Genomic DNA, 12024 nt, shown 5'->3' on the forward strand with positions numbered 1-12024 from the left:
TTCATGCATGATCCTTTTGAGAGGTGACAGGCTGCCTAGTAGGCTGTTGTACATCTAGTTCTCTGGTGGTGTCTGGTTTTAACTAGCAGGCTTGAAGTCAGAACTTTGCTATAACATCTTTTACCTTAAGTCCACTGAACTAATATAATAGCCATTGTCCAAGACTACCCCTAGTAGTGTATTTGAAACTTCACAATGCTAGTGGTGACTTGCTGGGAGTAATGATGATATTCTGCAAAAGCTCAATCTCAATTATTAAATGCACCTTGTGTTACTTTACAGCAGTAGGTCAGGAAAAAAATTGCAAATTTTATTTTCAATAAAATGATGTGAATCAATTCAGAGGAAATTGCCTATTATGTATAATAGCTTTATGTCCATTCTGGGCTGTCAATGTTGGTGCCTCTCCATTGGTGGGGATCTGAAAATTGGAATCTGAGTCAATTTGCAACCCGTCACTGGTTAACATCGACAAACAATTAAAACAACGGTCAAGCAATGAATGTAGCTGGTTGCATTTTCATTGAGGGACAAAACATACGTTTGTGGTTGGAGCCAAGTTTGGCTGGCGTCTGCTATGGTTCCCAGGTAAACAATGTTGCGGTGCAAGATCTGTTGATATCTGGTGGAGAAAAGTTGTTTACAGTATGGTAGTTAAAACACAGCAGGGAGGCCAGCCCTACCATAATTATTTACTCATCAGGAACTTCAAATTGTATTTGTCACAGAGATGCTTACTTACAAGCCCTTAACCAACAATGCAGTTAAGAGTTACTATTTTTACTTTAAGTAAATATTTTACTGAGTCAATGTGCGGGGGTACGGGTTAGTCGATGTGCATGTTGGTAGGGTTAAAGTAACTATGCATAGATAACAGCAAGTCTGTTAAGAACACATTCTTATTTACAATGCTGGGCCAATTGTACACCGCCTTATAGGACTCCCAATCACGGCCAGATGTGATACAGCCTGGATTCGAACCAGGGACTGTAGTGACATCTTGCACTGAGATGCAGTGCCTTAGAACGCTGCACCACTCTGAATCGGGTGTGTTCATATAGAGCTGGTTAAAAACCTGCAAACCCAATAGCTCCAGGAGAAGGGTTGACATCACCAACTCTAGGGGAAATAACACATAGATATGGATGAAGTTAATCTTACTGTACACATTCCATTGCGCGTCCTTTCTGCATGTACTCTGTGATGCACCTTACCAGCTGGTCATTTTCGTCCAGTAACTGAAAGTTGGAAAATATGAAAAACTTTTAACACAGCTGGAAACTTGTTTACCGAAGCTACCACATTGTATGAATGTAGGCCAAATAACAAACCAGCTGTACAGCTAGCTAATGAGCTAGACACAGTTGTAAACATTCTAGCTAAATGCTACACAGATTAACATAACCAAACCGATAGCTAACGTTACTTACTCTTTGAATGGTTTCTTGGTTGATCTGAGCTTTTCCTCTATGTCTTTTCGGTACAAAAGCAACAGACATTTTGAGTTACATTGAATGACAAACGTTAGACAGTGGCTGTGACTACGACTGGTCTAATATTAGCTAGCTAGAGGACATCCACCATCTTTGCTCGTACTGCCTGGGATTTTCTGTCGTCACCTTACCACAGCCACGAAGTCATAAACCCCGCCCATTTCTACAATTTATCTTCTTAACCACTAATTTTAAACCTAACCCAAACCTTAAATTATGACCCAAAAGTCCATTTTTGTTTTTATGATTTTTACGATATCGCCATCATTACTTTGCGGCTGTGGTAACTAGTTCAAACGGACTTTCGTTTATTTCTTAGTCGAAAATGTACCAGTTCAATTTCAATCCATCGTCCCTTACCCTGATTTAGGAAGATACTGTTAACCTGTGGATAGGCTAATTGATCAAATCAAATTGTATTAGTCACATGCGCCGAATTCAACAGGTGTCGACCTTACAGTGAAATGCTTACTTACGAGCCCCTAACCAACAATGCAGTTTTAAAAAATACGGATAAGAATAAGTAATAAAAGTAACAAGTAATTAAAGAGCAGTAGTAAAATAACAATAGCGAGACTGTATACAGTGGGTACTGGTATAGAGTCAATGCGCTGGCGCACCGTTTAGTTGAGGTAATATGTACATGTAGGTAGAGTTATTAAAGTGACTATGCATAGATGATAACAACCGAGAGTAGCAGCGGCTTAAAGGGGGTGGGGGGCTATGTAAATAGTCTGGGTGTCATTTGATTAGGTGTTCAGGAGTCTTATGACTCGGGGGTTGAAGCTGTTTAGAAGCCTCTTGGACCTAGACTTGGCCCTCCGATACTGCTTGCATAGAGAACAGTCTATGACTAGGGTGGCTGGAGTCTTGGGGCCTTCCTCTGACACCACCTGGTATAGAGGTCCTGGTTGGCAGGAAGTTGCCATACCAGGCAGTGATGCAACCAGTCAGGATGCTCTCGATGGTGCAGCAGTAGAACCTTTTGAGGATCTGAGGACCCATGCCAAATCTTTTCAGTCTCCTGACGGGGAGTAGGTCATGTCGTGTCTTCACAACTGTCTTGGTGTGCTTGGACCATGTTAGTTTGTTGGGGATGTAGACACCAAGGAACTTGAAGCTCTTGGTCCTCTTTTTCCTGTAGTCCACAATCATCTCCTTAGTCTTGATCACATTGAGGGAGAGGTTGTTGTCCTCGCACCACACGGCCAGGTCTCTGACCTCCCTATAGGCTGTCTTGTTGTGTCATCGGCAAACGTAATGTGTTGGAGTCATGCCTGGCCATGCAGTCATGAGTGAACAAGGAGTACAGGAGGGGCTCCTGTGTTGAGGATCAGCGTAGCAGATGTGTTGTTACCTATCCTTACCACATGGGTGTGGCCCGTCAGGAAGTCCAGTTGCAGAGGGAGGTGTTTAGTCCAAGGGCCATTAGCTTATTGATGAGCTTTGAAGGAACTATGGTGTTGAACACTGAGCTGTAGTCAATGAATAGCATTCTCACATAGGTTTCTTTTGTTTAGGTGGGAAAAGGCAGTGTGGAGTGCAATAGAGATAGCGTCATCTGTGGATCTGTTGGGGCGCTATGCAAATTGGAGTGGGTCTAGGTTTCCTGGGTTAATGGTGTTGATGTGAGCCATGACGAGCCTTTCGAAGCACTTCATGGCTACAGACGTGAGTGCTACGGGCCGGTAGTCATTTAGGCAGGTTACCTTAGTGTTCTTGGGCACATAGCTTCCGCTATATCGCTTTCATCTATCCAGTTGTTTTGGAAAGGAGTAGGATGAGAAGTAGCTAGGGAGTGAAGTGAAAAAAAAACAGTCATGGCCCGTGCTAGTGCGCATGTCAAAATCTAATGTTTGTAAACAAACTACTGAAACTTCAGAAAAACTCAACCCAATGCTTTCCACAGGAGCATGTCTATAAAAATAACTCAAATAGATTTCCAAACTACATATACATGTTCCCCCTTCTCTAGAAAAGACCATAAACATATTTCAAATAGGAACTGAAGTCAGAGCCCTAAAGAGTAATTATAAAACATGGACATACAAAAATGCTATGAGCATGGAAGGTTTGGTAGAAGGCAATAATTACATTTCTCCTAAAATCTTGAAAGATATATGAACTGAGTAGTGTAGAACATGCAGTGTCCACAATTCTTGGAGGGCAACTCTTGACTATCAATATAATAAAAACAAGGAAATGGTTATTGAACAATTGTTTATTTTTTATCTGGAGTAAAAACCTATCTGCATAGGGCGGCCCAATTGAAGTACACCATGCTGTTCAACTGCTTTATTTAGAAACAATATCTGGCTTTATAATTCCAGAGGTCGGAAGGAGTAACTCATGTAGTCAAAACGCTACAGTAATATGTAGGTAATATGCACCATTTGAAATCTCAAATTAGCTCTGGACCTGATACCGATGTGGTTATTGCAACTGCCCAGGCTCATGTGTATAATCCTTGTTCGGAGTCACTATTTTGTGTTTTATCACAAGGCAAAGCTGCCATAGCCTCGTACAAGCCATCTTGATCTCGCAAGCTCAAAGATCAGGTTGATTCCTACAAGGCTAAGGCTGCCATGCATTGCTCTGTATTATCAATCTGTACAACAATTCAGTAAATCTGCACATTTATGAACTACAGGATATATTGCCCTAGTTGCCCAACATTTTTTTATGATCTAGATCAGGTTTATTTTGTAGTGTTTTCAAATAGTACATGTTACATAGTCATCATACTGTAGGTTAATTTAAATACATAACCCCCCTCCTTCACTCCCAAACATACTGACAAAAAGTGAGAATATCTGAAACAATCCAACCCCATTCTCTGCTGGTTTAAACATCCAGTTCACATCCCTGTATCTTATACGTAAAATGTAAATATCCCATAAAAAAGTCTGAATCTTTTCCAGAGGTGTGATTTTATGGATAATCCTCCAAACTGCTAGCACTAGACAATAGACAGTGCTCAATAGACTTCCCCAAGCATGGCGAAAGGGACAAATATAGCAAGCTTAGAGCACCGATGCGGTTTATTACAAATGCTGGAATTTGATCACTAGGAATTCTTCCAGAAGCTTAGTAGATTGGTTTTAAGGCCTGGAGTAACTACACTACTTTTTCTTGTATCGAACTTCTTCCAACAAGTGAATTTCATTTGTTTCCTTCAACCTCATGTAAACTTAGTGGTTGGACTTAAACAAAATAAATCGATACCCAACCCGTGCAGAATATTATTGCTGAATATGAAGATTCTTCCTATGTTATACAGCCCTTACTCTCCAACATATTTTGTCACTTCAACAAATAGATGGGCAGTTCTCAATTTCTTTTTTCAGAACAAGCTTGCATGAGAATCACTTCTGTGCAACGCTACTACGCAGTCCATACAGCTGGTGAATGAGACCATTTTTCACTAAAGTTGCATTAGGGGGACTGAAAAACAAAAAAACAGCATCTTTCAGTTTATAGTTGAGAACACCAGATTGTTGTTTTAGATGCAACACAATACAAGGGCAAGCATGCCAATAGACCATCAAGTAAAGAAAGAGTCTGCTAGAAAAATGTATGTTAACATCAGTAACACTTGAACTGCAAATTGTTTTGAAATGCTCCCAGTCCCATTCCATACTGCAGACAAGACCAATCTGCTTACACAGCAGTCTAAGTCAGAACCAGCCATCTTCTCTTGCAGGGCAAACATTTAGAGGTCAACAATGACTTAACTCCATAGACACTTGTTAAGCAGCTAGTTAAAACATGGCAGTTAATTCAATTCATATTCAAGCACTGGGGAGATGGAGAAGGCTAGATAGACATGTCTCATGACTGATGCTCCAAGTTCAGTCATGATTTTTGCAGAAAAGACTCCCTTGACTACAATAAAGAGCAATAGTCACCAACACTACATTTAACAAAAATATGCCAGAGCAAATATGTGCATCGCACGCCATCACTGAATCACAGACAGCAGTCCTTTCCAACACGACCTGTAGTTGGCAACCAGCATTAGCGGATGTTGGGATACACTGAGCATTATTAGAGGGGGTAGAGAAAACTTCTACAGCTCTGAATAAATTCATTTCATATGCATTTCTAAAACCAGAAGTTAAGTAGCAACCACACAATATCTTTGGGGCAGAAATAACAGCGTGATGCAGTAGAAAATACATTCCTTCAGTATGATTATAAAACGAATGATCCCGATTACTGAAAATGTTCCATAATACAAAGTGTTTTCAGGATGTCTGACCTACTCCAATCTTGTATAAATAGCTTATGTTAAAGGTGTGAACTGACAACCTTAATTTGAAGGTAGGATCTCTACAAAAAAGTGAGCCTATGATTTAAACCACTTATCTACTTGATGTACCCCATTTACATTTTAGACTTTTAGCAGGAACACCACAAGAGTTTCTCTGACTAAGAAACTTGGCAAAGTACAGCAGAACTTCAAAACACGGGATAAATGGCTACTGAGATAGACTAGAATATAAAAAACAAAAACTGTGACCCAGCAGGCTATGTAGCATTTTAGTGCTCCTAAGTTACATTGCAGGATATATCCAAAAAATAAAGCTATTTTCAGGGATCAAAGTACTCACAGTATCAGCGTTCTTCTGCATACATCTTTACACAACAGAACATTATCAAATACAATTTTAGTAAGAAACTCAAATAGATGCAAAAATACTGAATAATTCCACTGCAGTACAGTATTTACACAAGTTCTTGTCACTCTGATTACTGGATAATATCAAACCACACTCAAATTTTCAAAAGCACATATTCCTTTGTTGTATTTTTCAGAGAGAAAAAAAAAAAGACATTTGTAAAGATGCTGCATTCACACCCGTTGAAATCAAGCAGTCAACCCCAGTGCTGGTGGCAAGTTTACAGAGTATGTCTTCATTATTTTGTACAAATATTTCTGGACCATGAAGGGCTACAATTCTTGGTGGATCCGTCTTTCTGGTGCACTACGCGGCCACTTTGTTATCCTTCTGGAATAAAGCAAAACATGTTTAGACTTGTGAACACACAACCAGCCTTTAATATGGAGACAAAGACTTGCATCATATGGAACTTCACTTGCATCATAAGTGCGATGTTAGGTTGTCTTGTCCTTTGTTGTGTGTGCACATGTACATTTAACTTTTGAATAATAAAATTCACCAACAATTTTGTGGTGTAAACCAAATGGTAAGGAATGATTTACCCTGTATTCATATTCAACGAACTCCCGGCCACCTCTGCTGCCTCCTCGGAATCCTCCCCTGAAGCCGGGTGGGGCCCCACGGGGGGGTCCAAAGGAACCTCTGCTCATGGCGCGCCCTCTGCCCCCACGGAAGCCCATGCCGCCACGACTTCCTCTGAAGCCTCCCCGGCCTCGGTTGTGCCTCAGTGGGATGCCAAAGGTCTCCGAATTCATCCTCCTCTCCTCAGCCCAAGTCTGCCTCCTTGGGAATCCTGAACCTCCAGATCGCTCAGCTGCTTTCCTGTAAATACAAAATGAGACCTTTAATGCCAAAGACGAACCTACCGACATGCTTTGGATTTCCATTAGTATGAGACTATCAATACCACAAAGCACATAAATAAAAATACAAAAATTGGTCAAGAGAGCAAAAGGGACATGCCTTGTATCATCAGAAGAAATATTGTCAAAGAAGGACTTAGTTTTGTCGTAGTAAACGCTGGCCACCACAGGTTCTTCTTCCTCAGCATTGCCTTCACTGTTCTGTGTCTCCACTCCAGAATCTGCCTTATCTCCATTAAGAGCCTTCTCTGCTTTATCAGGCCTGTCATCTGTTAGACAATTAAAAGGGGGTAAACAATTTTCTTCATAAATTTGGATTAAGCTAAGAGTGGCTAAAACAGTGGCAGCCTGGGATTTCAGGTAGGAACCCAGGCTAGGCCATGACATAACCGCTGCATGGAACATGCCATAATAATTACAAATAGTACCTTTCAGTTTGAGTTTGTTCTGAAACTCTTTTTCAATCTCCTCCTTGTTGAACTGAGCGTTGGCAGTCTCAAAGTCAAAGTCCTGATCAAATTTCATGGGACCGTCCCTGTGTGGGTTGAAGCGGCCTCTTCCACGGTGACCACCTCCACGACCACGGCGCTGAGGGGGAGGACCACCGGCTGGGAAGACAGGACAGCAGAGCCCGACAACAACAAAGCAGCGTTTAGATGATAAGATCTACATGGATTAAAATAAATCTTGACAGAAAAACATGGACACATTAATACCAGTAAAGCAGTATACAACAGAAGCTAGGGCGAGAGTTTTAACAGGTTAACAAGTACACTGGTAGTTTAATGAGAACCAACTCACCGCATTGACGGTTATTCCGGTTGTCGCCACCACCTTGCTCAGAATCTGGTCTGGGTATTTTCTGAACCTCAGGGCCTAAATAGTACAAAATAAAGGACCAAACTCACAATTATTTGGGCATATCAGTCAAGTACAACATTCTAAACTAGAAAGCCATATGGCCAGGTGCTTCACTTAGAGCTAGGTGATCAAGCAATTGTTCTAAACAGGCAATATAGACTAGTCTGTGTGCCAGCAGTGTATTGTAGACATTCAGGCCAAGCCTGGCTACAGCCTCACCCCTCCTCTGTTCCAGGATGTCTGGGGGCTTCTGGTTGCCTGGGGTAGTGATGGGCCTGACTGGTGGGCCAGCTGGGCTCCTTTGTCCCACTGGTGCAGGGGCAGTGGTGGGGGAGGTCTGCACTGCCTGCTCCAGGGAAGGGCTCTTCCTCAGAGGGTCCAGCTGGGGACTGGTGCGACCTAGAGGACAAGGCAGGGGTTAGCCCAAGACGTACTCTTAAGGAGCCTACCATTACTCCGATAAGGTCCAAGGACCGTATATGATATATTCAAAGGAAGACTGGCTCCAGCAGCCAACATACATACACACAAACCATTTTTAGTTTTTATTTGAGTCCTTTTTACTCCCTAATTATTTGATCTTGGCTCAATGCTGCAGCTCCCCAACGGGCTCGGGAGAGGCGAAGGTGGAGACATGCCTCCTCCAAAACCTGACCCACTTAACCACGCTCGCCATCTTAACCCGGAAGCCAGCCGCACCAATGTGTCAGAGGAAACACAGTTCAACTGGCATATGGAATCAGCCCGCAGGCACCTGACCAGCCACAAGGAGTCGCTAGAGCGTGATGAGTCAAGTAAAGCCCCACCGGCCAAACCCCCCCTTAACCTGACGACGCTGGGCCAATTGTGCGTCGTCCTATGGGACACCTGACCACGGCCGGTTGTGGCACAGTCCCAGGATATGAAGCCGGGACTGTAGTAATGCCTCTAGCACTACTGCACGCAATGCAACTTAAACATGAATGTATTCTAAACTGCGATACAGTTCTAGAAACAAAGCACTTCACCTTCAAAAAAAAATTCACAACTGCAAAATACACACTTGCTGTTTTAACCAGCTTTATCACAGTTGAAGCCAACAGTATTTTTCAGTGACACATTTCTGGCAGCCTTCAGTTACACACAGGTGTTTGGAGCATGCTAGATAGCCAATTTGCACAGGTGGTTCCTCTGTCTTCCGTAAACACTCGCTGTAACATGGAGATATGGCCGTATGGGAGCACTAACCCTATAAATGTAACCTTATCTTTAATAATTTCTCTCTGATATGAAAGACCCTTATGCTTCCAAAACTGTACAGCAAGTGATGCATACTAATGTTCAGACAGAGTGTTGGGTTTCTTAACAAAAACTCCCCCATACAGAAGACACCATCATCCAATTACTTGTGTACTGTAATGGAACTGAGTGATCAAAGGCTAGGGATGTGATTATAATAATGCAAGAAGTGCAGCGCTCCACTGATGTTAACTGCAAGCAACATACCACATAAAATTGTATGATATTGAGAAGCAGATATGCTAAAGAAAAAAAGTACTAGTTCCAACAGCATTGCAGTACACACTGACAATACAAGAGCTTTTTTTTTTTTTTTTTAAACCTTTATTTAACCAGGCAAGTCAGTTAAGAACAAATTCTTATTTTCAATGACGGCCTGGGAACAGTGGGTTAACTGCCTGTTCAGGGGCAGAACGACAGATTTGTACCTTGTCAGCTCGGGGGTTTGAACTCGCAACCTTCCGGTTACTAGTCCAATGCTCTAACCACTAGGCTACCCTACCGCCCCTTTCAAGATCATTCTTCATTTCAGAGATGATAGAATGGCGAAGCAACAAGATGAATGTACCAACCTCCACCAACAACTCCAAACTGCTGGGACACCAGGGGGCTTGGGTTAAACTGGCTGTAAGGGGGAACAGGAGCCCTGCTGCTAAAGGGTGCATATGAGCCCACAGACTGGAATGATGGGGGTGGAGCATTGGTGGATCCAATAGAGGACTGGGGAAGTAAAACAAAATGTTGAACAACCACATTCAGAACTATTATTAAATACATAAAAAAGCAAATACATTCACAAATGAATCATCATCATTGACTAAAGCAATGTCCTGCTTACTTGAACAATGGCAGGGTCCTGAGGCAGGGAGCTGGTGGCTTTCGGTGGCTCGCAAACAGTCAGGTCCTTGATATCACTCCCTCTGAAGATGATGTACTCAAAGACTTCATCTCGTGGTGGAATTGGCCTGTCAGTAGGGCGGTCCTCAGTGCCAAAGGAGCGGACTGTTTGGATAAACAAATACCAGACAGAGACAGATTACAACAGTGTCACTATCATTGATTGTCTGCCAGATAATCCGCTATTCATTGTAGTCTAGTATTAACAAAATGAAACGCCGTGCAGGATCTGATTTCCCATCACCAGATTAACCGCTAACTAATCATGCAAGTTGGCTGAAACGATAACCCGGTCAACTAATTTATGCAACAACAAAGCATGAATGAAACAGGCCGGGGCGTTTACAGTGAAACGGGCTAGCTACATTAGCTATGCTAACTTAAACTAGCCTGCCACAAGCATTATTAAGCATTCGACAAAGCTAACTACTAGTTATGCTAACTAGCATTGTGAACAATTTGACAGTGACAGACTAAATGCCTGCATTGTGTTACTTGTACAAAAGTGAGGTGTTTTCAATTTATCGACTTATTTCTTTGCAAGGTATACGTTTTAACTTACCTTTGGCGAGAGCAACAGTCGAATTTTCGGTGTCAATTGTGTATAAAATTCCTTCATAACGAATCTCGGCCTTCGAGATTAGGCTAATTTTACTCCCGATGTAGGGCGTCCCTCCACTCATACCGTCTTCCTTTTTCTTTGAGTGTGGAAAATAAATATATATTACAAAAGTATATGGCAAGTAACTAGCTATTTTATTTAGTCCTGTTTGTACACTTCTAACAAAGAATATTGCCCGTTCGTTCTTCCACCAATTTGCTAGCACCACGACATGGCCGTTTTCATATGATGCCTTGCCTCACCGCATAGAATGGTGGGAAATCCTCTCTGTATACCGTAAATATCGCGAGTTTTCACGGGATCATGCTTTCAAAGATTACTGGTCTAAGGTTAGTTTTGTGTTTCTCGCCCTACTGGATACTTTCTGGGATTGGGAGAGAGAAACTGATCCTAGATCTGAGACTGCCAACTAGAGTTTATGTACATTTTTCATTGCTGCCACTGGATATCTTATTGCCCAACTCTCTCGCCCATCCCTTATGCACAAAAATACATAAAAAGACAACGTTTGTTTAATTAAGCAATTTCCACAATGTATCATTTATTTTACTGCAATCTGCAATAAAGACTAGGGTGCAGTTGCAATCTTCTTCATCTAACAAAATGTCCTTCCAGCAGTTCCAGACAGCTAGCCGCAGCAACAAACCTTGACTGGTGGGGACATGTTGATGGAAGAGATCATTGACACATTCAGTTATTTGGTCTACTAAATATTTCCAGTTGTGTCTGTGGCAAGTGTCAAAATAAAATCTCTTTGACAACAAATAGAATATGTCCTAGGGATCATGTGCTACTCTATATTTGATGTGAAGTCCATGGAGAATAAGAGCACCTCCTCCCAGCTGCCCACTGCACTGAGGCTAGGAAACACTGTAACCACTGATAAATCCAGGATAATTAAGAATTTCAATAAGCATTTTTCGACAGCTGGCCATGCTTTCCACCTGGCTAACCCTACCACGGTCAACAGCCCTGCACCCCCCACAGCAACTTGCCCAAGCCTCCCCATTTCTCCTTCACCCAAATCCAGATAGCTGATGTTCTGAAAGAGTTGCAAAATCTGGACCCCTACAAATCAGCTGGGATAGACAATCTGGAATCTCTCTTTCTAAAAGTATCTGCCGAAATTGTAGCAGCCCCTATTACTAGCCTGTTCAACCTCTCTTTCGTATCGTCTGAGATCCCCAAAGTTTGAAAAGCTGCCGCGGTTATCCCGCTCTTCAAAGTGGTAGACACTCTAGACCCAAACTGCTACAGACCTACCCTGCCTTTCTAAGGTCTTCGAAAGCCAAGTTAACAAACAGATCACCAACCATTTTGAATTC

General features: G+C 42.2%; 2 protein-coding genes across 3 annotated transcripts; both read right to left on the reverse strand.

Annotated features, from left to right (window-relative positions):
* Nucleotides 1-289: 289 nt before the first annotated feature.
* Nucleotides 290-1614, reverse strand: ss18l2 (ss18, like 2). The gene is made up of 4 exons (XM_064990710.1): nucleotides 1431-1614; nucleotides 1162-1238; nucleotides 542-622; nucleotides 290-421 (listed from the first exon to the last, which is right to left on the reverse strand). Exons 1-4 carry the CDS (start codon nucleotides 1497-1499, stop codon nucleotides 391-393), a joined length of 258 nt encoding a protein of 85 aa, XP_064846782.1. The 5' UTR covers nucleotides 1500-1614; the 3' UTR covers nucleotides 290-390.
* Nucleotides 1615-3696: 2082 nt separating this feature from the next.
* LOC135557411 (protein LSM14 homolog A-like) lies at nucleotides 3697-10938 on the reverse strand. 2 transcript variants are annotated; one of them, XM_064990657.1, is made up of 9 exons: nucleotides 10640-10938; nucleotides 10019-10182; nucleotides 9753-9900; nucleotides 8122-8301; nucleotides 7843-7917; nucleotides 7470-7649; nucleotides 7142-7310; nucleotides 6721-7000; nucleotides 3697-6502 (listed from the first exon to the last, which is right to left on the reverse strand). In XM_064990657.1, exons 1-9 carry the CDS (start codon nucleotides 10758-10760, stop codon nucleotides 6482-6484), a joined length of 1338 nt encoding a protein of 445 aa, XP_064846729.1. In that variant the 5' UTR covers nucleotides 10761-10938; the 3' UTR covers nucleotides 3697-6481. The 2 variants fall into 2 exon arrangements, with proteins under 2 accessions (XP_064846729.1, XP_064846720.1); XM_064990648.1 differs by having other exon boundaries at nucleotides 3697-6505.
* Between the last annotated feature and the right edge of the window lie 1086 nt (nucleotides 10939-12024).

The sequence above is a fragment of the Oncorhynchus masou genome, chromosome 2 (assembly GCF_036934945.1).
Source record: "Oncorhynchus masou masou isolate Uvic2021 chromosome 2, UVic_Omas_1.1, whole genome shotgun sequence".
In the NCBI taxonomy this organism is placed as follows: domain Eukaryota; kingdom Metazoa; phylum Chordata; class Actinopteri; order Salmoniformes; family Salmonidae; genus Oncorhynchus; species Oncorhynchus masou.

Bases quoted from the DNA above. Each gene is read 5' to 3' on its own strand.
- ss18l2 (XM_064990710.1), bottom strand. From the start codon at position 1,499: ATGTCTGTTGCTTTTGTACCGAAAAGACATAGAGGAAAAGCTCAGATC. The intron at 1,239-1,430 runs GTAAGTAACGTT...TCCAACTTTCAG, and splicing joins ACCAAGAAACCATTCAAAGA to TTACTGGACGAAAATGACCA. The intron at 422-541 runs GTATGTTTTGTC...TCCAATTTTCAG, and splicing joins ACTTGGCTCCAACCACAAAC to ATCCCCACCAATGGAGAGGC.
- LOC135557411 (XM_064990648.1), bottom strand. From the start codon at position 10,760: ATGAGTGGAGGGACGCCCTACATCGGGAGTAAAATTAGCCTAATCTCG. The intron at 7,918-8,121 runs GTGAGGCTGTAG...TGTACTATTTAG, and splicing joins CATCCTGGAACAGAGGAGGG to GCCCTGAGGTTCAGAAAATA. The intron at 7,650-7,842 runs GTGAGTTGGTTC...CTGTCTTCCCAG, and splicing joins CCGGAATAACCGTCAATGCG to CCGGTGGTCCTCCCCCTCAG.